The 26486-nt window shown below is 34.2% G+C and overlaps 1 protein-coding gene across 1 annotated transcript; it reads left to right on the top strand.

Moving 5' to 3' along the window:
- The first annotated feature begins 1576 nt into the window (after window positions 1-1576).
- On the top strand, window positions 1577-26256 carry LOC115450621 (protein scarlet). Its single transcript, XM_030178682.1, has 14 exons — window positions 1577-2023; window positions 8323-8515; window positions 9937-9985; window positions 13582-13631; window positions 16288-16424; window positions 16840-17013; window positions 19367-19605; window positions 21320-21515; window positions 22011-22145; window positions 22388-22615; window positions 23143-23278; window positions 24430-24535; window positions 24892-24992; window positions 25988-26256. Exons 1-14 carry the CDS (start codon window positions 1934-1936, stop codon window positions 26164-26166), a joined length of 2013 nt encoding a protein of 670 aa, XP_030034542.1. The 5' UTR covers window positions 1577-1933; the 3' UTR covers window positions 26167-26256.
- The last annotated feature ends 230 nt before the right edge of the window (window positions 26257-26486 follow it).

Below are 26486 nucleotides of genomic sequence, written 5' to 3'. Positions count from 1 at the left end.
TAGAAATGCGAAAGCTCGTAAAATACTATAGATGTTTGTTAGGAGTAAACGCAGAAATCGCTGGACGGATTCGAATGACATTTTCAAAAGCATTAGGTCTATCCTAGATTAAAATATAGGTAATGCTACTTTTTATCCAAGTAGGTAGGTAGCCCCGCATGAAGTTCTTAAATGTGTTCTTTTTAAATAAACAGTGCTGGCGTATAGATAGAACTATGGATGTATAGTGATTCATGGACACTGGCAGCGGGAAAGGCTGTTTACGCGAAAGAAGCCGCGAGTAATACCTAGCTAAAACTTATTTAAATTTCTATTAACCGCTGACTTCTTGTGCTAAGGAGTGCTAGAAAAACTCCTAGTTATACTTTCTTGATAGTTTCATATAGATCGAGATATATTCAACACGCGGTATCATTCGAATTCAAAAGCGCATGGTGATAAAATTGACAAGTATTGAAGATACATTTCCAAAAATCGTTTGTAATATAAGGGATCCCTTTGCAAATTTTTGTTCTAGTCTCATGTTAATGCTGTGTCCTGTCAGTCAGAATTAAAAAAATAATTAACAATACCGCATCGTAATATTTCTGCAAAGCGGTTTTCAAGGATTTCAATGTTACATATTAATTACTATTTATTAAGTTCAAGATTAAATTATGTACATGATTATTGATTTGTTTCATTGAAACAAAAACTACGTAATTAATAGAGAAGGATTTTTATAACATCAACGTATTAAGCTTTATGGCAGAGACAAATAAATTTAGAATCAAATTTAACATTCTTTAATTAACATTGTGAACACATAAAGATTTAACAAGACTTTGAATTATAATGGTATGGAATAAATTGTCAATAATAAAGGAATTTTATTAACGGTTAAAGCCATTATTATGGTATTATTTACGCATAATGTTAAACGCTAAATGTTGACAACGGCTTAGTAAATTTTTTAAGTAGTTACTTTTTTATAATATACACACACACGTCGTGTATTCTCGATGGGGTAGTAAGTTGCAAGACGGAATACACACTGCGGAAAGTGGGTGCATCAGTTGGGCCTCTACCTACTTCTTTGGGAAAAAGGGCGCGATGTGTTTTTTGTTTTAGTATTTATGTGTCACAAATGTCTGTGGCCAACTCTATTGTATGTCTATGCTGATTTATAAGATTGGGTAGTCGATCGTGCATGGCCGAATTTATAATTAGATCAGTCTTCGCTGATTTTCAATCATAATTATTGCGCAACTATTCTTTTAGAAGGAAATATTGTTCACAAGAATCATTTAAATAGTCCAGTTGAATAGGGTCATTAAGAGAGGTAACAAATGGAAATCTCCCCAAAATGGGTAACACCGGACAGGCGGTCGGTCGTAGAAGGCCAAAACTATTTTACGACATGAAAGACTATTGTGCCGATCCCATGCAGTGGAATAGGGATAATGTAATAAAACTGCAACTGGAAAGAAATGTTTATACAATTGTTTGCAATCATAGAGAGAAATATAAAACGAGTAACGTCCTCCAAATCTGATGAAAGGAAGAATATTATTTATTCTTTATTTGATATGAACGCGCGTGTCACGCGGTCGTGTTTTGCATCACACAACTGTTTTACTGCGTTAATATCACAGAACAACGAACTATCCTTAGCCATCTAATTTTCCCGTCGTTCCTATCAGACTTACGATTTCATAACTAAAGGGATAGAACAGAAATATCGTCGTCTCACTTCAACTTTGCGTGCCGTCCTTCTTTAACCTATAGAATAATGTTAAAGTAACGACGTATTCCTCGTAGGCAGTCGCGTATACTGCAACGTTGTGACGTTACGCACGATCGGTAAAATGATCGGGCGGACATTACCGAAGAAAGCGTTCCAAATTCGAATTTGAAATTTCCATTTTTGAATTCCGTAAAAGAAAGTGAAAAAATGGCCAAAAAGTCGGAGGATCCTGAGATGAAAAGTGAATCATCTTCAAAAAAGGGATCCATTTCTTCTGGATCAACAAATGAGTCCTATGTAAGTACTAATATTGTTATCAAATAGTAATAAGAAAGTAGATATTTATACACATAAATTAATGACACTAAAACATTGCTATTCTAAAGCGAACAAGATTTTCAAATTTTATCTTCAAATTACGTTTTTTATTAGTATATACTAAAACATCATGCAATTTAAAAACGTGGTCAAGCTAAAAAGTTTCTTTTATTTTACACCTACATATGCCGACGCAATACCCATGTTGATCAATTATTGTGCAACATTTTTAGTTTGTATATTTAAATTCAAATCATTTATAAGGATTAACTAGTGTTATAATTTAGAATATTTTTTATGCGTTTAAACATTTTTGGATGGTAACTAGAAACATTATGTGACAATAGAGTAAGTAGGCCTTGAAAAAAATTGTTGCGCAAACGTCTAGCGGATACGTTACCTACAAAATACGTACGTATATGAAACTATGATCTTCCAAATATACAATAAGCCGGTGTACAATATATTAGTAATTATGTTAGGTACTTCCACAGTAAAATGATGACATCAAACATTCTAATTGGAGTGTATTTTAACGGAATTTATCTTTTTTTAATTTTGTACGTTCTAAACTTATGTTCAGCTTTTGTTGAACTTTTTTTCATATTTTTTGGTTTTAAAGGTAGACGTTTCAAAGTTTCCAGGCTAATCCTGAACTTTGAGTAACGAAAAATTGTTGTACATATTTTTTATGTTTAAGTGAATATTTAACTTTAATATAAATTGTTTTGCGGATTATTTGCGATGTTTTTTTTAATCTTTACTCCCTACGTTTCTAAGCCTGTGGACTTCGTAGTTTAGTTAAGTAGTTTTAGTTCAAATATTTGATAATTTAACTGTAATAATAAAAAATTGAAAATAACAATTATATATTGTTTAAAATATCAAAATGTTTATTCATTCGTAAGCTCATAACCAACAATAAAAGTTTGTAAGTAGAATAACATTAAATATTTTAGTAACGAACTAATTAAAATTCTTAAATACGTATCGCGCATAGGCCGGGTGGTCTACGAATAGTATTTAAATTGTACCTGTAATTTTATTTACATATTTTCAACCGTTTATATAATTTCATATTTATACTATTATATAAACTTTGTATGTTTGAACGCGTTAATTTTAGGAATTACAGGTTCGAATTAAAAAATATTTAAGTGTTGGATAGCCTATTTATAGAGGAAGTCTAAGCGGAGCATTAATGTAAAATTTCGTAAAAACGGATAAAAATTTATTCCTTTCGAGAAGTTCTGTCGTGTGTGCTGCGTAAACGGTTAAGTTACGCACCTAATACGTATGACGAAATTGTTCTTCTTAAAAAGAAATATAAATAAAAATAAACCGGGTCCCATCGTATCTGTCTGCCTCTTTGAACGCGATAAGCACAAAAACTTCTCAACGGTTTCCGATATTTCTTTATGGAGAGTGAGACCCTGGGAAGGACATAGGCTACTTTAAATCCGGAAAATATATAGCGGGACTTTTAGCCCGTAAACCTCATTCACGCGAGCTAAGCCGCGAACAAAAGCTAGTATTATTTTTATTAATATTTTTGCAAATTCAAATATCTGTATAAATAATTTATATCTTTAATATATTTCTGACAATAGCCACCACCGCTTAACCTTGAAGGCTGGCGTAGCACCGGCGATCTATATGCCTTTGCGGATGTTTGTGGCAATAATTGCGTATCAAATGACTCATTTTTCGAATATCTTTGTTAAAGCATCAGATGGGTTATTAAAATAAAGTGTTACCAAGACATAACATAACACTACTATGTCATAATTGGACGTCGGTATCTGCTCTGTGAGACATTGGTAATAAAGCTTGGAAGGTAGACAGTATACTGAGGCTCCAGGTCCGCGGGCCATACTGCAACCTGCAAAGGAATTTTATGTGGCCCGTACAAGCAAGTTAAAAAACGAGAAAACTATGAGTAGTTCGGCGACCAAAGCGTCCCCCCTTTCTCTTATATTTTACGCAAGACTTATAAGTAATAAAATTAGGAGCCGTCAGTGGGCCACACAAAATGTCTAATTCATTCGTTGGGTTTGACAGTTAAAAATGACGACCAGCAATCTCGCTCGGATGATGATATACTCCCGAGTGTCGACAATAGATCTTAAGACTAGTGAAACCAACATATCCGTTCTATTCACCTCTTAGATGGGGTAGCGATAACGCATTTTTCCCCGCGAAAAATAAATAAATATTACAAAGCCATGATGAAGCTGCATAAAATATGTCGCGCCTTTTATTAATTCATTGAGCGTAAATAAATGTGCTACCTACTCGGGACTTTAGGTGCCTACTGGTTGGTGCAAACAATATATTAAAAAATCATTACCCTTCCTTGTTTCGTCGTGGTTGGGTAAAAATGGAATTAAATGTATGCATCCGACCGCACCTTAATTCACATTTAAATTCATTTTTGTCAGCAATAATGTCGAATTTGTAATAAAATATTCATTAATATATATTTATAGTTCTTGTTTATTTGAAAATAAACATTTGTATATTAATCGATTTAGATACCTAAGATCAGTTGACAACGAGCTGTGAATTATTTCAAATAGAGTAGACAATATTTACAGGGGTATGTGCAAGAGAAATAAACTATTTACGTCATTTTATTCAATAATTCAATAAACACGATATATGTACCTTATTATGGGTAATCGAATAGAAATGTCCCTCAGAATTAAACAATGAATCCTACACCATTATAAGTTATTCTCAGTCTATTAATACATGTATGCATGAAGCATGAATGTTACTAGACGGTTTTTTAACTTTACTTATATACACGCAACTCTACGTTTACTCTTATTTACGGTCTACATAGAGCTGTCTAGCTTTACGGAAAGACACGCACACATTTTACTATTCACAATTAGTACTAAAATCTCATCGTGTCTTGAAGCTCATTCCGCGTAGATCGGACCGTCAACAGCTAAAAAAAAATGTATGATTGTAAAATGTAGGTATATATTGCAACTTTATTTATTCATTTATTAGCACTGCCACATTGTACATATAATAACAGTTACACACAGTTACACTAGTTTTAAACAATAATTATAGTCACTGATATGTACAAGTACGGCGTTCATAACATCCTCCACAGCACTCAGCGAGTAGCATATTTTTATGGTTCCTCAAAACGGTACACATAATATTAATAATACTTTGACTTTTCGGAGGACTAACACCTCAGCCTCCCTTCATGACCTTAAAGGGTGCAAGTCTTCAAAACGTCGGGAGAAAATTAGATAAAACCCGAATGATCACTTATTTCAATGTCTAACATTCTCGTAAACATAAGAAATCATAATACTAGGTGTTGTTCATGGCTTCGCCAACTTTAAGAACCATTACCACTTCAAAGTCTGTTGTACTCATAGCGCCTTCTGTATCCCGCGACGCATTCGAAGGCATCCTTAAGGTTATTTTTTTTTATTGCTTTGAATGACGAGACGAGCTTGCCGTTCGCCTGTTGGTAAGCGATACGACCGCCCATAAACAGTTGAAACGCCATCCAACACCTTGAAATACAAAATATTGTTTGGTATTCCCTGCGCTCGCCGTAAAATGTTAAGTCTCATTATGTCCAGTAGTTACACTGGCTACAATGTCGTTCAAACCGGAACACAACAATAACTACACACTGTTGCTTGGCGGCAGAAATAGACATTGTGGTGGTACCTATCCAGGCGGACTCACGCATATGTGTGCCTACAACCAGTAAAATTAAGAAAATAAATTTAGAAATGGAATCAAAGTTTGTTTTTTTGTACACCAGCACGGCTAAGTGATTTCACTGCACTTGATGGTAAATGAAGTGGGGTTTAATAGAATGTCGACTGAGAGATGATTACCCCTTGGCAATCGACACAATTATGCCGGCAATTAAGTTGGAACCCGATATACACGGGATGATCCCGGAACGCGACACACTTACGTGACCACTACGGGGATTTTTAACACCTTGTGTATTTTCTTTCAGATATAAAATATATCACCAGCAAAGCGTCATTTGTAAATTATGGCAAAAATATTATAATGCTTACCTACGTCGTTTCCTTTATCTAATGCGAATTTAATTAGCTAGTTAAGTAGATAACCTGCATTCTATATATACTCGTATTGTCATGATGCAATAAATATTTGTTAATGGTTTTCATTTGGAGCATTTGCGTCAATGTAAATATCAGTTCATTTTTATTCATTAGTTTTTCATCTTGTTTTAGACAAATATATCTACATGCATTTATATAATTGAGCTTGATAATATTCAATTCGTATTTTTTGCGAAACAACACAACAATGGGCCACTGTATAATACTGGGCTAGTATATTTGAAATGTACATATAGCATGAGCCTTCTTGTGACTATTTTGATAGAGAAGTTTAGCATGACAACGTTTAGTGTTTCAAGCGGATTGAACCTTACTTCCTACCTTACTAAAATTATCATTGCGAACAATTTAAAAAAAAATTGAATATTCATTATAAGTAAAGCAGCAACCGCTGAACAGCTTTAGATGAAATTTTGCATACGGATAGACCATATCCTGGTTCAATATAGGCTACTTATTATCCTGGCAATTTGCTCGCGTAGGAAATATTTGAATTTTTTAATATGATTCTTATATACATGTCGCCGGCATAGTTGAAATGGCTCTATATGTAGCTACCGTGACGTAGACTATAGCGAAAGGGGGTAAGGCTTGAGCAATAGTGTTTTAATATAATCCTTAATCTAGCATTCCAAAAAATCTACTGTGACTGATATTCAAATATCATTCATGCGCCAGCACCTCAATAGATGTGACCTACGCTAACTACATTTATATTCCAAGTCATTACCTTGATGTTTTATTTACAATACGCATAAAAATTAGTGTTCATAAAGTGCAAAGTTGAGTGCGCGCGTCAGTTCGAGTGCCTGTGGCAGCCTTGTGATAAAGTCCCGATGCATCTCTTCCAAAGATCGCAGGAAAACGTCCAAAGTTGTCATGGAATACGTTATATGATGAAGGTAATTTTAATTGAAAAGGCAATCCCTAGTGTATTGAATCCTTAGTGTATATTTGAAATTGTATTGAACTATTGTTCTCTGAATTTACATTATAACGTGAGCACTAGTTTGGTCATATTATGGAGGCAGTTAATCAGTTTAGAAAAGAAAATTCGATAAAGAGTTGATTAATTTAATTGCGATCTTCTTTTGATACGATTTAAATATAATATTTTTTTTTAATATTAAGATCATAATTTACACGCTTTAAAACAAAGCTTCTTGTGCGATATCTGTTTGAGAAAACATTCATGTTTGAGAAAACAGATATCGCTCAAGAAAGCTTTGGTTTTAATTTAGAAATATCGCTCGTGTTTTGATACATATTCCTAACCAGATATTTCTTAAGGTTTCAACCGCGCCAGAAATGTATTCCTAAAAGAAAATCCTAAAGTCCTAATCTCCATTATTTTTCCGAAATAAAATTATGCGGTTTCTTTACGTACCGAGTCGTGTGCTGAACATCCAAATCCGTTAAAAGCCATTGCGTAAAAATTTGACTATAAATATCTTCTAAATTTCATCTTTATAATAGTAGTAGTGTTAATAAGAAGTTTGACTGCCTCAGTGGCGTAGTTGTAAGTGTACACGGTACAAGTACGACTGCCGCGCTGAGGTCCTGGGTTCGAATCCCGGGTCGGGCCAAAATAATTGTGACTGAGTTTTTCCATCTTAAAAATTACTGAGTCGCAGCTCGGAGTCAGGAAGTGGGCGGTGTGATACCCCCGTGCCTCGGAAAGCACGTAAAGCCGTTGGTCCTGCGCCTGATCTCTCTCCGGTCATGTCGGATTGCCGTCTCACTGGACTATGAGAGTGAAGGAACAGAGAGTGCACCTGTGTATTGCGCACACACTTGTGCACTATAATATCTCCTGCGTACCTGGCTGATCTCCGTCGAGATTGGCCGCCGTGGCCGAAATTCGGCTAGGAGGGATTCATTCAGTGTTAATAAGGTAACGGAACCCGTGGAGGCCCACCTATTTTAAAATATTCATGAATCGTTTCACCAAAAAAAAATATAGAAAAACCTTTGCTTGAATTGCAACATATTATTAAATTTAATAATAGAGAACTAAATAGCAATCGTAGTATGTTTTTGGCTTACAAAAAAAAAATGCGTGGTGAGAATTGTTAGGAACCGGGCTCCGTTCGGTCACATTACCATATAATATTAAAAAAAATGTCCTATTTGCAGGAGCTGTCTACAGCAGACGTGGTGTTTGTTGACAACAAGAGGACGGTTTCCACCAAGTATGACCCTCTGTACCCTGAAGTTGAGGAGGTTTTCGGAGTGCCGCACGCGCCCATGCCGTGTACTCTCGTGTGGCGTGACCTGATGGTCCATGTGAAGGTCAAGAGAGGGAAGCTCAAGCGCATCATCAATAATGGTAAGGGAATCATTTAGAAAATAGACGATTTGTGATATGACGTTCTAATGTTTATAAGTATTGTTAATAACTTATTATAAACCTAATCTTAAATAACTGGTATCCAGAGTTTGATAACTAATGTCCATAGTAATGAGGTATATTTACGAGAGGCTTAAAGGAATGTTTTGCTGTTTAAACCCGCCATAGTGGCACACATAGAGTCTGATACCTAATTTCCAATATAATGAGGAATATTTGCGAGAAGCTTAAAGGAATATGTTTTGATGTTTAAACCCGCCATAGTGGCCCATATAAGTGTGTCGCGTTCCGGGATCCACCTGTGTATATCCGGTTCTAACAGGCCGGCACAGTTCCAACAAGAGATGATTACCCCTTGGCAGTCGAGGTGTAATCATCTCTCGTTCAGTCAACATTTAGTCTCCGTCAGTCGACAATGTATTGGACCCCACTCCACTTACAATCAGATGCAGGATCACTTTGTATGCTCGAATAAAAAACGTATATGTTTCAACATACAATTTTGTCACTAATGAAATGGCGAAATATAAAACATATAGTTTTATGACACAGTATATTATTAACACCTAACCTTGATATGTTTGTTTAATTTACCTCTAATTATTATTTTATTTACATTAGAATATATTAGTTTTCAGAAAGGTAGGTCATTGCTTTAACAATCAGACCTAGGTTTGACCTTCCAGTTTATTAATCTGTTCGTAAAAAGGATCATAATATAATGAAAAGAATTATAATTAATCTATATGTTAATGATGACTGCCAGGTTCGCGGGAAATATTACAGTGCTCAAGTGTGTGTGCAATACACAGGTGCACTCTCTGTTTCTTCACTCTGATAGTCCAGTGAGACGGCAATCCTATGAGTGTGGGCATAGGCGCAGAACCAATGGCTTTATGTGCTATCCGAAGAACGAGGGGATCACACCGCCAACTTCCCGAATCCGAGCTGCAACTGAATAGTTTTTAAGATGCAAATACCCAGTCTCATTTATTTTTCGCCCGACCTGGGATTGAAACCTAGGACCTTAAACTCGTACCGCGTACGTGTTTTTACTACGCCACCGAGGCCGTCGTCAATGGATCAATTTAATACGGATTATAATATTATAAATATCATATTCCTTTAACGTGATTTATATCTTTTTTTGTATTTATTCGAAAGTGTTTTTTAATTATTATTCAATAATGACGTAATTGCTTGACGCGCCTTGCATCTCTGAAAATAGCATTCTCATAAATAATCAGATTTCCATTCGCTTCTAAATTTTTATTAAAATGAATATCTCAACTAGATTTATAGTTTTTTGTATATATTTTAATCTTTTCTATTATCGTTTACTATTGTAAAAATGTTTGTTCACCTCGGCCCCTGTTTGATAATTTCTCATTTGTTCGCAGTTTCGGGTATAGCAAAGCCGGGCACACTCGTTGCACTTATGGGCCCCAGGTGAGTTAACAATACAACATAATAAGTATCGAATAGATAAAAATATGTTTTAACAATAACGTTTTAAACCTAAAAAAAGAAGACTTAGGGCCTGTTTCACAACTTTTAAATGTTACTTGTCCTATAAATAAGCTGATCAAATACAAACACACTCTAATCTATGCTCCAAATAATTGGTAAGGTCAAGGGGCAATATTTAGCAATTACTAGCGTTTTAATCGAAGCACAGCTTTCATATGTGGTTTAGATAAGAGATTTTTGGGACTTTTTTTTATCTATACGACTATCAAAGCTTTCCTCCGGTTAGAACGATGTTGACAAAATAGATCCCCCGACCTAAATAAAATGGCTAATGTTCACTCTAGCAGTCTTACTAATAAATTGGTCTTACGGTTAATCAATTGCTTTGCCACCGATTACCAAAAAAAATACTTATAAACTTGTTTTAGCGTTAAGCATTGCTTAAATAGCTGTCAAAATTAAATATCGTCTGTGATTAAAAGTTTAAGAGCAGATTAGTCAAGACGTAATTAAGCATAGCATCGCGATTTTTTTTTATAAATAAAACTGTAGATGTTTAATACCTTAATGCGATAACTGCAAAAAAAAACCTGAAACTTATGAAACAGGCAATTAGGATAATGTGTTTCTGCCTGTTATTACGTTGAATAATAAATGTTAATACCTTTGCACGTTTATTAGACGTAAATAAGTCGTTTATTCAGCTATACATTTATTCTATTCTTTGCCTATTATAGCCATCATTGATATATCCGGATGCAAATTACCCAATAGAGTCGATGAAGGTGAGCGACATCTTCTGATAGGGAGCTATATTGCCTATTTACATCATGTTTGTATCTCCGAAGAGAGGCAGAAGTGTAACTATTTCACTGAAGTTATTTCCATGGCACGTGATAAAGACCTATTATAATTATCGGTTAAAATTTCCGAGCCCAGCTTGCATTATATTGCGAATCAGTAAACTTCACAAATATCAATAATTTTAACTAGGTATCTAACCTACGCCTTAATGAATTGAAAATTAAAGGTTATACTAGAGACCAATGATAAGATTTTATAAGCTTTTACATGAGGCTTCGCCCGCTTCAATGCTCGTCGTACAACTCAACTTCTTATTCTGTACACACAAAACTTAGTTTTACTTAGATTATGATATTATATATTACTATTCTAAGTAATATAAATACTAATCTATGAAAAAATATTTGTTACAACTAAATTCAGAAACCTATAAACGGATTTGGATATAAATTGACACGTATACACTATATCCTGGAATAACAAATACGCAATTATTATCGAGATGATTTGGTACGCGAAGCCTTGAGCAACTTCTAGTTAATAATACGAGTATATATGTATGGGTAGTCCAAATGCATTAAACATTTAATTTTATTCAAATATTTTCGAAATCTTTTACATTTATTCAAATCCACTAGTATTCGATTTCATCAGGGTGCTAATTGGACGGTAGCTGTTTTTAGTTTTTGACTTATCGTATAACTGACCTAACCTAACTGAATTTTGATTAGCACGATCGATATAATCTTTTAGTTATTCAACATATAAATATTGAGTAACTAAAACATTCATTCCATGTCGTTTTTAATACATAATTTAACCTTGTATATTATAATTTACATATTTAGAGATATATTTATATTTGAACACATAATTATTTACAATCTACTTTATATGAAGCTGAAGTTTTTGTTTGAACGCGCTAATCTTAAGAACTACTGGTTCGAGATAATTTTTTTTTTTTATTGTTGGATAGTCCATTTATAGAGGAAGGTTATATGTTATATTACACCCAATTTACTTCCAGATTAGCTCATAGGTTTTCAATTTAGAGTAAGATAGACTCAGGCAATCAACACAGTAAATAATACATTCCGTAGAGAAACCGCTAAGAGTGTGTGAAAATAGTTACAGACACAACCACTCCGATACCGCGCTCCACATACTATCTCTCGTTTCATGTTACGCATGTTACCTAGATTACTATCCTATTGAGAAATTTGAAGCGTACAATGTATGTTAAATTGTCGTCTTTTAGTGTAATTGGGTTGTGATGGCGGTACTGTTCGATCGTTAAGCCAGAAAAATATTGTGTAGGGCTCAGTGGCGAATGGTGAAATTTTTCGAAGCCGCAGAATATGTAATATTAATTATAATTCGATTTTGGGCCACTGTGCTATAAATATTCATTATTTATTAGCGAATAATATCATTTATTTTATTAGTTCGCTTACATATATTAGGAAAAGGAAGCCGCTATTAAAGGCGAAGGGTCCATATAACCCGATTATTGCCGGCTTTCCTTTCTTAATTTATGTAAAATCTAAGTATCATTAGAGCGATTTGCGGACGAAATGTATGCATATTAGTACCTATACTATATTGCGTCGGGTTCTCTTTTGTAAAAATTCACCCTTCGCCACTGGCCGCTAGGCATCCGTTTATATAGATCCTTCGTTATCAGTAGGGCTTTCGAATGTTGTACGCGAGTTGACTGGAGTATTATTTTGTGTACAAATGCTTAGTTGTTCTATATAAGATGTAGAAATAACTCGGTGGACCATTGGGTTATAATATGCGTTTCTGTCTATCATATTTGGTAAACAGTCTATGTTTTATATATAAAGGATTAAAATCTTATTTAAGTATAGGTAAGTAGTCCATAATAATAAATTGCTCGATTCAACATTTCGTATGTCGGTAGCTTGCATCCGATTATATAATGTTAGATAAATAATCAGATATATCGCTTAAAGGTAGATGATAGTTTTAATGACCAACGGATCTACTGAATCCATTTTAGATGCTATCATATATATTATATGATACCATAGCACTTTCTCTTATATTTTATATGCTTTTTCCACGAAAATTATACTTAAGATTATGCGATATTTCGACGCGATAGTGTTAGCCATGTGCAAACCAAATGCAAATATATTTCAAGATCTGTGCTTAGAATGACAATCATCTCTGTCCTGTGATTTATACTATACAGCTGATGCCAATCTTATTATAGGTTTGAAGATAATCATTCCCATGAATCATTGCAATTCTATGCTACTGTTTTTAATATAAACAATAAGTGTGAGCGTGGACGGGTAGTCAAACTTATCTTCAATGGAATGAGAAATCGAAGGAAAAATTCAGTACGTCTTACGGCATATATGCGTGTGTAATTTCCACGGACGCGACGCTTAGCCATCGTTGGACGCTGTATCAACCGAGACTGTCAGTTTTCTTTGTGCTGCTATTCTATAGCTGATTATTTTACCGGATGTGAATGTTAGATACTTTAACCGCAAAACTTCTTATGATTCAAAGCAGTCCGGTCATAGAGATCGGCGCTATGTTCATTTAATTTAGTCATCCATGAAAGTACACACGTGGCGCCACTTTCCGACGAAGCCGCGAACATCTGGGGACAACTGATCAAGATGACAACTGATACACGAAACGTGTATTACTTACGCGACAACCACAACCACTGTGTCAAAAGTGGCTGACTAAGAAGTGAAAGTAAAGGAAACCAAATTTAATTTGTTTTACAGTGGCGCCGGGAAGACCACGCTGATGTCAGCGCTGTCCCGTAGAAGTCCAGGTGAGGAGTTTTTAAAAATTAATGACAGGACGAGCACGCCGCTCGCCTTATAGCAACTAATACCGCCCATAAATGATAACAAAACCATAAAGATTTGAATTATAAAGTCCTGCGTGGTACTCCACTTACTCATTCACACTCCATACTCCCTCCAAGATGTTAAGTCACATAAGTCTTAGTAATAACGTTGATTTAATGTCTCTCACACTGGAACGCAACGGTGCATGCTAATTGTTACTTGACGCTAGAAATTGATATTACTTTAGTGCCCAAACGGCCCCTCGCATATAAATACATACTACTAATATTTTCTCTATTATCTAATAGTTTGAAATGAGCTCTACCTAATGATTTATGTTTACGCGAATGTTAGACGTTACAATTAAACAATTCTTTCGGATTTTATCGCGGTTTTAATATTTTAATTACCTCTCCGAGATGGAGCATGAGCTTACCTTTGTATTGTTTTGTTCAGCAAACAGTTACAGCAGCTGGACGATGAATTGGGTAGTCGATTCTCAGTTTTTTCTATTTTAAAAGTCACACCTTAATTGACTGAGATTAAAATGTATCCCCAATAAATAATTTACACTAGGTATCACCCACACCATAGGACGGAAATAGGTTTGGTGATCCGTGCGATAGTATCTTTGTCTTTATTTAACAAACATGTAAGGTGCGCGATGTTTCACGTTATGTAAATATGTTAAAATGCGAGAAACCAACAAAAATTCCAACAGCTTTTTAAAAATAACATAATGTGATAAAATCGAAAATTGTAAGAATAATAATAATTTCAATATTTTTTAAAATATATATGTAAAAATGTAAAAACGCAACTTTAAAATAAAGAGAATTGACATTTCAAAATAAGATGGTATAACATTTATATATTACTAAAATTTAAATACGAGAACTGTGCCTGGATAGTGGATACACCGACATAATTTTTTGTTTTTCTTGTTTTAAATGTGTCGTGTTTAGTAGGTATTTATATTGAAGCTGCGCTTTTATCTTTATACGTGGAATATAGAGATAAAAGCACAGTATATTATTAATATATTACGTATTTTATATCGTGAAAACGATGTGCATGAATTATTGAAATTTATAAATGATGTAAATATTTTGTGGTAATTTTTACTGAACAGGCTTTTTTTCTAACACGAAAGAATAGTTTTACTGCACCTGATGTAGTTTAACTCGAGAGGTAACGAAAAATAACATTATAAACCAATAATATTTACAAATGCATTCATTTTCATCTATTTCGTGATTCAGTAACGTATATCGCTGTCGTGTTTTAAAATTTGCTTTTTCTGAACTTTTTATTCCAACGGTTCCAAAACTGCTTCATGGTTCTTACAAGTTTAAAGAGGCATTTAACAAGATAAATGATTTCATAATATAAGAAATAAAACAGAAAAAAACATACATCAAAATATATAAAAATGAATCCCTATTTCCTTTGGTCACGCCATCACGCGTGAACGGCTGGACCGATTTCACAATTTTTTTTGCTGTGTTTGTTTGTTCAATTCAAAAAATTGCGCGGAAAATTAGAAAATTTAAGAAAACTTAACGAAAATATTAATTGTAATATAACTGTCAATTGTTTGAAATAACTTTCTGCGATTGACAGAATGCGCGCTGCAAATTCATAGTTAAGACGGGACAACTTCTGTTGGGTCAACTAGCATTACAATAATTACAAAATTACAATTAATATGCATTCCATTCGCAAAATCGCGCACCGCCATTCGCAAAACGAGACAAGGCATAACGCGTACTAATTATTTGCCATACATCCCTCTTTATCTCGTTATATTAAGGATTGCGATCAAGATTGTAAGCCTATTTTTCAATACCGATATTCGTTGAAAACTTAGCAAATCTTAGGTCTATATTTTAACTACGTAACGCATTATATGCTAAACCAATAAAATTCTAAAGTTATTGAGATCGAATGCGTAACAATTATGAATTCTGAAATGATAGATAGTAGGAAAAATTTTAAATTAAATAATATTATAATTTAATAAAAATTGAAATGCACCTTGAACGCTGTAAAATTTATTGACCCTGCCATTTTATATGAATATTAGCAAATCATTGAATGCACTTCCACGAATTATTTAACATTTACAATTATCACATGATTAAATATGTATCTTTATCTCGAACCAGGAATAATCTACTTATATCTTGTTTTGTTTTTATTTATACCATTTATCTATGACCGCGTCTACAAAAAAATTACAATCTCCAATTTGTATATCATGATTTTATCTTTCAAAAAAAGTTGTATGTCTTAAACCAAAATAGCTTTTATGCCACTAAATATATTTATTTATTCAAAACAAATTTGCATTTTATTGGTAATTTTACATATTTAATTTTTTAATAAACGAAAATGTGCTACAACTAAAAAAAGGACTTACAATTTTATAACTTGAAAATAATAGTTAGTTTTAAGTTTTAACTATATAAGTTTCAAATTTATTTTGAGTACCTTCTATAACAATTACTCTATTTTTAATAAAAGGCATAAGGAAATAAACAGTACAATGGGTCCATGTTACGACTCTGCTTGCCCCTTAGCAATACACATATTATAAGAAGTTAAAATTACTTTCTTAAGAAGCTTTTTTTACAGCCGGTACAGTGATGGACGGCGAGATCTCCATGAACGGACGACCGCTAGGTGACTTCATGCATCAAGAGAGTGGATACATGCACCAGGACGACCTATTTGTGAACAATCTTACCGTACTGGAACACCTCACTATCATGGTAAGACTAACTGGAAGTAAATTCAAAAGTTTAACTCTATAATCATTTTATATAAAAGATGTTACATTTTAAAACACGTGACATAATCGTGGACCCTGCGTGCGTGGCAAAATTTTATTAAAGTGAAGTAAATTTGAATTGTTATTTCCGTCATTGTTATGATCGTTGTACTAATTCGATTCTTTACTTATAATTTGTTAATAGTAGTAGGTCGATTTGAAGACTGGTTAGTACGCCGCCCTCATCTTCCTAATCCGTATTCATTATCTTTTTTGCTGGCAACACTTAAAGATTCTTTTTGTATTGTAGGCGATGGCTACATAATACTACACTTCGTTGATTTGTAAAAATCGGATCCGTTTTTCCCGTTTGCTAGCTTGGGCAGAAATGTACTTACAATTGTATTTTTGTCCAGGCTCGTCTCCGCATGGACAGGCGCACGTCCACAGTGGCTCGAAAGAGGCGCGTCAACCAACTAATGAGGCAGCTAGCTCTCTACGACTCCAGATTTACCAGGATCGGCGGACTGGACGAAGCCCAAAAGACACTATCTGGAGGAGAAAGAAAAAGGCTAGCGTTTGCTACTGAAGTGAGTATACCGCCTGCACGGACCCTTTTTCTGAGGGTTTTAGCGTAAACGTTCTCTAAGCCACATAAAGCAGTGCCGTAACTAGACTTTTATTCGCCTGGTGCGACCTTATATCTAGGTCTAGTTGCTTCTTTATCCCATGTTTAGGCTTCACTGGCAGCTCCCTAGTTCCACCACTAAGCGAGGAGCTTTTAGGCTGCACGCACGTCTCTCTTACATATTTCTGCCAGCCAATTATTATGGCTCAGTCCAGTTGCGTTTTTACTATTAAGTTGGTCGATACTATGTTACCCAAGGTCACTGTCTGGTAGATTCAATGTGGTTCCAAGGTACATTTTTTATATTCAAAACCGCATTACTATTTTTTGTCGTTGTGATGTATTAAACATAATAATTATGCGTGTTGTTTGAATGGATCAGATTCTTTAGAACTGTCAAAATAAAAATGGGCGGATATTATGTTTTATAGTATTATACATATTGACAATAATTAAAATATGTTTTGTATTCAATTTTTTTTTTAATAGGTTTCGCCGTACAGCGATATTGTTACTATTCGTGTATAATCTGGGATCAAATGAATATCGAACTGAAATACATCGAACGCTGTTTAATATCTATAACATAATATGCATTATACATTGGTCATTATTAAATATTCAAAGATAATTTGATAATATCAAAAGGAAGTGACACGATTATTCAAGTATTTAGGACCATTAGAAGCCCTAAATAGGCAAAGTATTTATATAATTAGCTTAAAACCTATCCAATTTCAATATCCAGCAATAGAATTATAGGCTGTAATGCCTGCCTTAATCTTTTCTTTTTCTTTGTTTACCGTAATCCTATCTTGTGGAGGTAGGTCAAATCCCCGCCGTCTAGTAATTAAAAAAAACTCGTGAACCTTTATTTACACATTAGACTTTATACAGTTCATATAACAAACAACGTAGAGATAACACGCGCGCTATAAATGTAAAGCTTCGTGTATTTACAACTGTATGTACAATTCATACTTTTCTAATCATACATTAGCCCCTCACCCCCTTCTGCCTTCTTTCCTTAACCATCCGCTGCCGGCGCTTGTGAACCAACCACATTTTGATAAAATCTCAACTACTCCATTCGACGTTGAATAGTTTTTTTTTATTACTAAAAAGACACACATAGACATTTTGTATATCGGTAGAGGTGCAACCAGGCTTTCCCTGTGTGGTTTGTTATCCAAATTTCTTTGCTATTTTCGAAGAATTATTATGTGGAAAAGACATTAAACTGTATAGTTGAGAACTCTTTCTTGTATGGTAAAAAATTTGATGTTCGTGTCATGGTCAGTAACTTCTTATAGTGTAAAATAAATTAACCTTACGAACGTGAAACTTCCCAATAAAGCTTTTACAGATTTATTGCTTAGATTCAAACCTAAAATCTCATGTTTTAGAACCGGTTGCATTTCGTGAGGTCATCATATTTTTTGTGCATGTCTCTACATATTGACACAATAATAAGTCATAATATGCGTTTTGATGGTTTGTTTCTACCAGAGACATTAAACAGTATAGTATTATTAATTTTTTTTTCTACGCACATAGTTTCTTGCGATGTAGGCGGTTACTATCCGTTTTTTGGCATGTCTTTTACTTAAATCATAATTACCTGTTGCGTAAGAACCTGTTATAGTATGTCTGTAATATATTTTGTATTTAGAAAAAATACTATTTAAGACTTTTAATATGTTTATTGACCGTGGATTTTGTTTGGTTTTATGGGAAGAATAACGAAGCCAGACTTGTGTTTAAATAAATATGTGGTTAACAGGCTACATGGCGTAACACTAAAGTAATATGACAAACGAATGATTCAAAATTAGGTAGTCGCACATTCTACGTTACTTTTTCTAAGTTTATATAGAGATTCTTGAAAGTTTATCTTCTAAGATTCGCCATTTTTGTGCTTTCTGGCAATGAGGAAAATAAGAACAAAATATTTCTTTAGCATATCTATAACACATTGCTGAGCTTATATGCATATCCCGAAAGCGACAGATGATGATAAAGGAAGAATAAAATGTATTTGTATGTAATGAATTGATCATTATTCGTAAGCAAATAGTTGTAAGTTATTATTAATGTAACCGGTTTATCATAATCATACCAATCAAAATAAATCAATATAAATCAGCCTAGAGTCTGAATTTTGTGTCCGATATAGCGATTGGCTCGGCCCCTATCTCATGAAACGGAACAACCGTAGCGAAAGGGAAAGCCTGGTTGCACCTCTACCGATTAATATACAAAATGTCTATGTGTGTCTTTTTAGTAAGATTATTAATAGCAATAACCATTCACAGCTCCTCACAGATCCAGGGTTACTGTTCTGCGATGAACCAACGACAGGATTGGACTCTTCATCAGCGCAGAAGCTGGTGTCGTTGCTGCGGGCCAGTGCTGCCCAGGGGAAGACAATAATATGCACCATACATCAACCCTCATCAGAATTAATGGCGCAGTTTGACAAGCTAGTGTTACTGGCTGAAGGCAGAGTTGCCTTTGCCGGCGATGCGTCCGCGGCTTTGAGTTTTTTTGAGAGGTAAATGTGAATTTAAAAATTGAGTGTTTTTGATTTGTATATTTTTTGAAGTAATGCCACGGTCGTACAATATTATATCATACTGATGTCATAATTGTCTTCGATGATTCATTTCTAAAATAAATTCTTTTGATATTGTTAATACATGAATGGGCAGATAAATTAATCAAACCCAATAAATATTACTTATCATGAGGGATGTTATGGACATGAAATTTCGGATATGGATATAGGAATAAAATTATATCGGTTTCGGATACGGTTACGGATCTGTAATAATTTCGAATTATCCGGTAGTTTCGGATAGTTTCGGTTACGGATATTAGATTAAAGTAAAATAAAAATATTATGTAATACAGTACGGCGACGATTACTAACTATCGTTCGTCATTTTATAACGGAAAACTTTAGCCCGAAAAACTTTATAACGCGGGCGGAGCCGCGGGCAAAAGCTAGTATACTATAAAAAAATACTATTTATGAATGAGGTTATGTTATGATTAAAAATAACAAACAAACTATACAAAATTCACGTAGCGCGTGAGCGGTGAAACAAAAACTTGTCGGAACATATTATCCGTAACTTATCCGAAACTTTTTTAACGGATACGGTTACGGATATATTTTTATTTCGGATATCCGATAGTTTCGGTTACGGTTACGAAGCTCCATAACATCCCTGCTTATCATCATTCGACCTGTTTCCAATATATGTTATCTATTTATATTATATATTTGTTAAAACATGCATAGCTTATTCTTCTTACCAATGCAATCATAATCTCAGTTTGTTTTTTCCGTGATGTGGTATGCTATAAAGGAATACACCAGCTCAACAAATTCTAAAGCTATTCTATAACATCTTAGGTCGTTGGATTATTGAGCAATTGTGGCTCATTGAAACGATCTAGAGCATACTTCGACCCCAATATAGCTTCCGATACGTAGTACATACGTATAGTTATGTCTGATGCTCGACCTTCGTGGATGTTATTTAATTGTAAGGGCTTTTAGGGCTATTAGTTTTATAGGCGTAATAAATAAATAATTAATCATTCGTTTTATTATGCCTATGAAATGTTCAACAAAAATGTATATATATTTGTTTAACGGAATTGTAAGGCTATTGAGAAATCAAAATTTTATAAGATAAGGAAATAAAATTATTTTAAATAAATATTATCTGTTTTTTCCTATGGTTATTCCGATTTTATTTATGCATGAAGCCATATTAAAATCCTAAATTCTACCGACAGTCTTGTGTAAGATATGTCAATTTCTCAATAATCATTAACTAAAATATTAATTTATTATTTCACATAGTGCAGTCACCTCGACATTTAAAGTATTATATATATATATATAGTATAATTAAAACCGAGATAAAACAAATTTAAAACACTTTAAGGCCTGATCAAATTATTTTTTGAGCCATGACATCGATGTATTTTGCGAGCCTGCTTTTATCTTTCTTGACACCGTTTTACACTTAATTTTATAATTTATTTATTTTTATTTATTATGCAATATAATTATTGAGCAAAATTAAGGTCACGGAAAATTCTTAAATCACATATATAAAAATAATTTTATTTGAAAATAAAAACAATAAAATGGTACTTTGTCACTATTTGGACAAAAAATTCCGGTTTTCCAAATACTTTACTTATCTTGTGAAAACTATTTTGCCATAACCAACCCTCGTTACTTCTAGTCTTGGCTACCAGTGCCCCATCACGTTCAACCCCACAGACTTCTTCATCAAGATGTTGGCGTTAACGCCAGGGTCAGAAGGCGCCTCTCGTCTCGCGATCAAGAGCATCTGCGACAGGTTCGCCGTCAGTGATGCTGCTAAGGAACTGGATATGGAAATCCAGCTTGAATACCACTTGATGGGTAATGAGATTGAGGTATGTTGAATTTATTGGTCGATAAACTGCGAGTACAATATACGTAGGAGTACATTACATTGCAATTTGCATAAATATAACTATAATACTATATTTTTTATTTTTTAAGCCAAGCCAAGTGTCTATCAAACAAAAATGTGTGTTCTTTATCTTTAGGATGAATAAAAAAAAAAATTATATGTCCGTAAAGGGTAGCCAGAACACAACTGGTGCATCCACTTTTTGCTGTTTTCCCTTTCATATCCCGTGATTGCGAGCCTATCGCCATATCGGGCACGTATTATAGACTCCGAACTGATACCGCGCAAAAAATCTCAACTTTGCCCGACCCAGGAACGAACCCGAGAACTCAGCATTGCAGTCGTTACATAATACAATTATGCCACCGAGGCAGTCAAATAAAAAAAAGCAGTTTAATGGTTACTGTAATTTTAGCTGTCATTGTAAAGAACAGAAACAAATAAGTACTCAACACGAACTATTGATTGTTTTTAGGAATTGAGAAGGACAAGGCGAAACGCGTTCAAGGCTCCGTTCTTCTTCACGAAGATAATGTGGTTGACATACAGATACATGTTAGTGATATTGAGAGATCCAAGAGTCCAGCTGCTGCGGATAGTGCAGAAATTAGTGAGTGACAACACGCTTTATGATAAAATAAAAACTAGTATTAAGGTTTTTATATTCCTGCTAGTTATACTAAATCTACGATCTCTGTAAGCACGATTGCTTTTGCTTATAACTCAGCGAAGAGACTTGAATGCATTGTATTTTATGTGAAGTAGACCAAAAGATGTTATATTTCTTGGTGGTCATAATTAAACCGGCTTCTACAAGCTTCTTGTATACTCATCGTGAATTTTGTTTTCAAGGCCATAGCTCTGACAGCCGGCTTGTGTTTCATCGGCACCGCTCAGTTCACCCAGGCCGGTATCCAGGACGTCCAGGGAGCGCTGTTCATCATTATAGCAGAGAACACCTTCATTCCCATGTACTCCGTGCTAAACATGTTCCCGGAAGAATTCCCGCTGTTCAACAGGGAGTTTAAGGCTGGGTTGTACTCCACGCCTATTTATTATATAGCTAGGATGATTGCTATGGTAAGAATATTATTTATTTATAAAGATACACTAAACAGATATGATAATTATAATCTTAATTACTACAGCGTCGATCTAATGGCTAATCAGACTCCAAATAATTCACTCATCCAGGTTAGGTGACATGTAGAAGTTTAATTTAAAAAAATATTGAAAATTAAAAACAGATTGATAATAATTTATGTTGTTATAATTGACTGTTTAGGTGCAACATGATAATTAAGATACGTATAAATAATCCCCTTGTACATGAAGTGCCTGCTGTCAAAAATATGTAACTCAGTATTTTACAATTCATTTTAGAGCCGCCACATGCGAACAATAAGATTATAGTGCGACGTATTGATTTTATAAACCTTAACAAACAAATTTAGGCAATCGGATACCGGATTTCATACATCGATAGTCACCGGGAGATCTCATTCATAACATTTTGTTAATAACCTCATAGCAGTCACCTGAATCAAGAACAGTAAGTGTGAACTTACTGCCTACGATTACGACATACGATTTTCGTTTGTGTACAGTTACCAGGGCTACTTGTGGAACCGACTCTCTTCACATTGGTGGTGTACTGGATAGCTGGTCTCCGAAACACCTTCTACGCGACTGGACTAACTGTCTTTCTGTCAATATTGGTGCTGAATGTTGCTCTTGCTTGCGGTAAGTTTATAAATTACTTTTATGATATCCGTTAAATGTTTGTTTCGAAATGATGAATGAATAATGCATCACTATGTACAGATTTTTTAAAAATGCAATTAATATTTTGCCAAAGCGTTTATACACTTTATAATAAAAGGCTAAAGGTCCAATATAATATTATTCTTCCAGTTTTTCATTTATTTTTTGTCTCCAGCACTTACTAGGCATTAGTAGTGCTCTTGCTTGCCTTGAATTGTAAAATAAACTACTTACAAGATATGATATATAAATATAGGTATATATTAGACCAAATTCCCCAAAACAAATACAATTTGAAAAGCACTTATGTATGTGTTTAGTACTCTCTTTTGTTCATTATCCATAGGTATATTAAGTACGTATCCGTCTATAATTTTTCAGAACATGAACTGCGCAGAACTTGGCAATATTGAATAAATATATATAAGTAAATTACTAATAAAATTATATTCATATATTGCATGAACAATACATAATATAATATTAAATAACTTATTAGGTAAAACCTAATTTGTATTTTCTAAATATTTATTACATCGACCAACAATAATTTGCATTTACATACACATTTACATGTAAAATATTTAGTTTTTTATCTCCTCACTTATTTGAGTTAATGGCTATAATTTTTATAAAAGACCATTAATCCTAAAACCAAAAATTGTATATTGCAAGCGTAAAAAAATTTTGCTTACATTGATTTTATATAGTTTTAATACTAGTTTATCAATTACTTTGAATAGAATTTAAAATAAAATTATAATACCCCTACATAATTGTCCATTCTAAGACAGTTTTTATTATCTGTGGTTTTGACACTCTAAATTAAGATTATTTAAAAATTCCGTATGCGTTCTAGTCATGCGTTCAAAAATACAAGCCAAATACATTTTTTTAAATTTACACGAATGTTAGACATCGAAAAAAAACTAGCCGGGGAACGTTTTTTTACTCTGCCCGGGGCCTCGCGACTGTTTCTTTTTACTTTCGCCTGAGGCCTTGCGTCGTTCAAGGCCGCCACTACTAATGAGAATTAGATGTTACCTAATTACGAAGGGGAAGCCGGCAGGAGCCTTAGCCCCTCGCAACCTGTCACCTGATTAATTAAACCTTATTGGGTGATTTTCCAGGATCCTTCTTCTCCTGCGCTTTCGGTTCAATGCCTGTAGCGATTGCCTACCTCGTGCCTTTCGACTACGCGCTCATGATGACTTCGGGAATATTCATTAAATTAAGGTACGGAATTTACATTGTATATTCTTACTCATTTCTACATAATAAGTAAATACGGTAGATATTTTAAGTTTCCAAGACCTTTAGACATATTTTTAGCTCCGATAGTTCTGATTAAAGTGTTAATAGACATCATAAAGATTTGTTGAATCATATATTGATTATGCAAAATAAATGTTTAAGTTTTGTATAATGTTATAATACTAATAATAATTACTTACATTATATTTTGTAGTATTTGGAAAAAAATCTTTAAAAATAACTTCGCGATTGTACTTATATTCCACATCGGAATTAACTATACAATAAAAGATTATTGTTGAAGAAAATTACTGAATAATATAATAATATGTCTACAGTTCGATGCCTCGCTCCGTCTCTTGGATACGTCACATATCGTGGTTGATGTACTCCAACGAAGCCATGACGATACTGCAATGGGATGGCGTCCAGAATATAAGTATGTATAGATTACCAATGATCTATGAACAGTCTAGCTGGTGGTGCAGTTATATTGCGCACGCGGCACGACTGCCGTGTAGATATTGGGTTCGACCCCCGAGTCGGGTGAAATGATGGTGGGTTCCGCTTAGTATCAGCCTGGAGTTTAGATAAATGACAATAGGCTCGCCCTTTATTTCGTGGGGCCTACATGGTTTACGAAATATGGTTGTACACTTCAACTTACCTTTTGGAACGAAAAATGCCATGATGAATACTATATCTGAACTTAGTACTTGGAATAAGTAGGCTGCAGTAGAAAATAAGAAATTTATAAATTTCGGATTTACAGGAGTTTAGATCTAGCCTCACTTAATTGCGTTAAGTTAAGAGATATAAACAAAAGAATAAAGTGCAATGTATTTGAATATGCTACTCGATGACTCTTCGTATTATAAAAAACCATTTCGGGTTTTCCCACACCGAAAATAGATCTCATTAAGATTAATATCGTCTCATAGCACCTGTCGTGTTCCAGGTAGGGAATTACGGTTCTGGGCAATCCCTATAAAAAAGGGTCTGTCAGGTAACAAAACAATGGGAGAAATAGCACATGGCTATTTTTTTTTGCTTATGTTTACTTGTTGCAACATGTTTTAAACAGATTGGGGAAATTAAAGTATTAAATTTGAGTAATTCAGTCTTTGATAATAATAATTAGAAACACGAATCTACACAGCCATATGACCAATGACGTTTTACAAACTTAGCATATGACCGTGTTTTTTGAAGTTATAGTATTGGAGTTGTTAATGTATTAATATTATTATATTACCTATGTTGTGTTCCTTTCCTGATAGTTTTACAATAGTTCTAATGAAACATTGCCTTTGCTAAGCTGGGCGCTAAGAATAATTTTCAAACGGAATAAATATGGCAGATTAAACGAAGGGTCATCGATGTGATTCTCGCAGCTAGACTAGCCTTTATTAATTTATGGTCGATTTTTTTCAGCATGTCCAGTAACTAACGATACGAAAGTGCCATGCGTCAGTACTGGGGATGAAGTTCTTGTCCAATACGACTTCGACGGCGCCAGATTCTGGTGGGACGTGACTGCCCTGGTCATCCTCTACGTCATATTCCATCTCCTAGCCCTCCTTGCCTTGAGACATCGGGCCCGGAGAAAATAACAATGCACTGATTTATAATTTGGTATGGTGTCTATAAATTAAGATGTATTCTGCTGTGTGTAAATAATGTTAATAAATGCATCTTTCAAATGTTCGTATTATTATTACGTAAATAGAGAATTAATACAATCACGGATGAAATTAAACAGCAATATATTAAATGCTACCAAAATTATGATTGACTCAGCAAACGTATCTTATGGAGGTTAGATCCCTACATGGGTGACGGGAGGGGGTGCAAGAGGGTGCACGTGCACCCCCTGTCCATAACAAATCACAATAAAAATAATTGAATGACAATGGGAAATATAGACCATTAT

Source organism: Manduca sexta, chromosome 17 (genome assembly GCF_014839805.1).
Source record: "Manduca sexta isolate Smith_Timp_Sample1 chromosome 17, JHU_Msex_v1.0, whole genome shotgun sequence".
NCBI lineage: Eukaryota > Metazoa > Arthropoda > Insecta > Lepidoptera > Sphingidae > Manduca > Manduca sexta.
The sequence above is the reverse complement of the archived record's forward strand: the minus strand, read 5'-3'. Positions and strand labels throughout refer to the sequence as shown.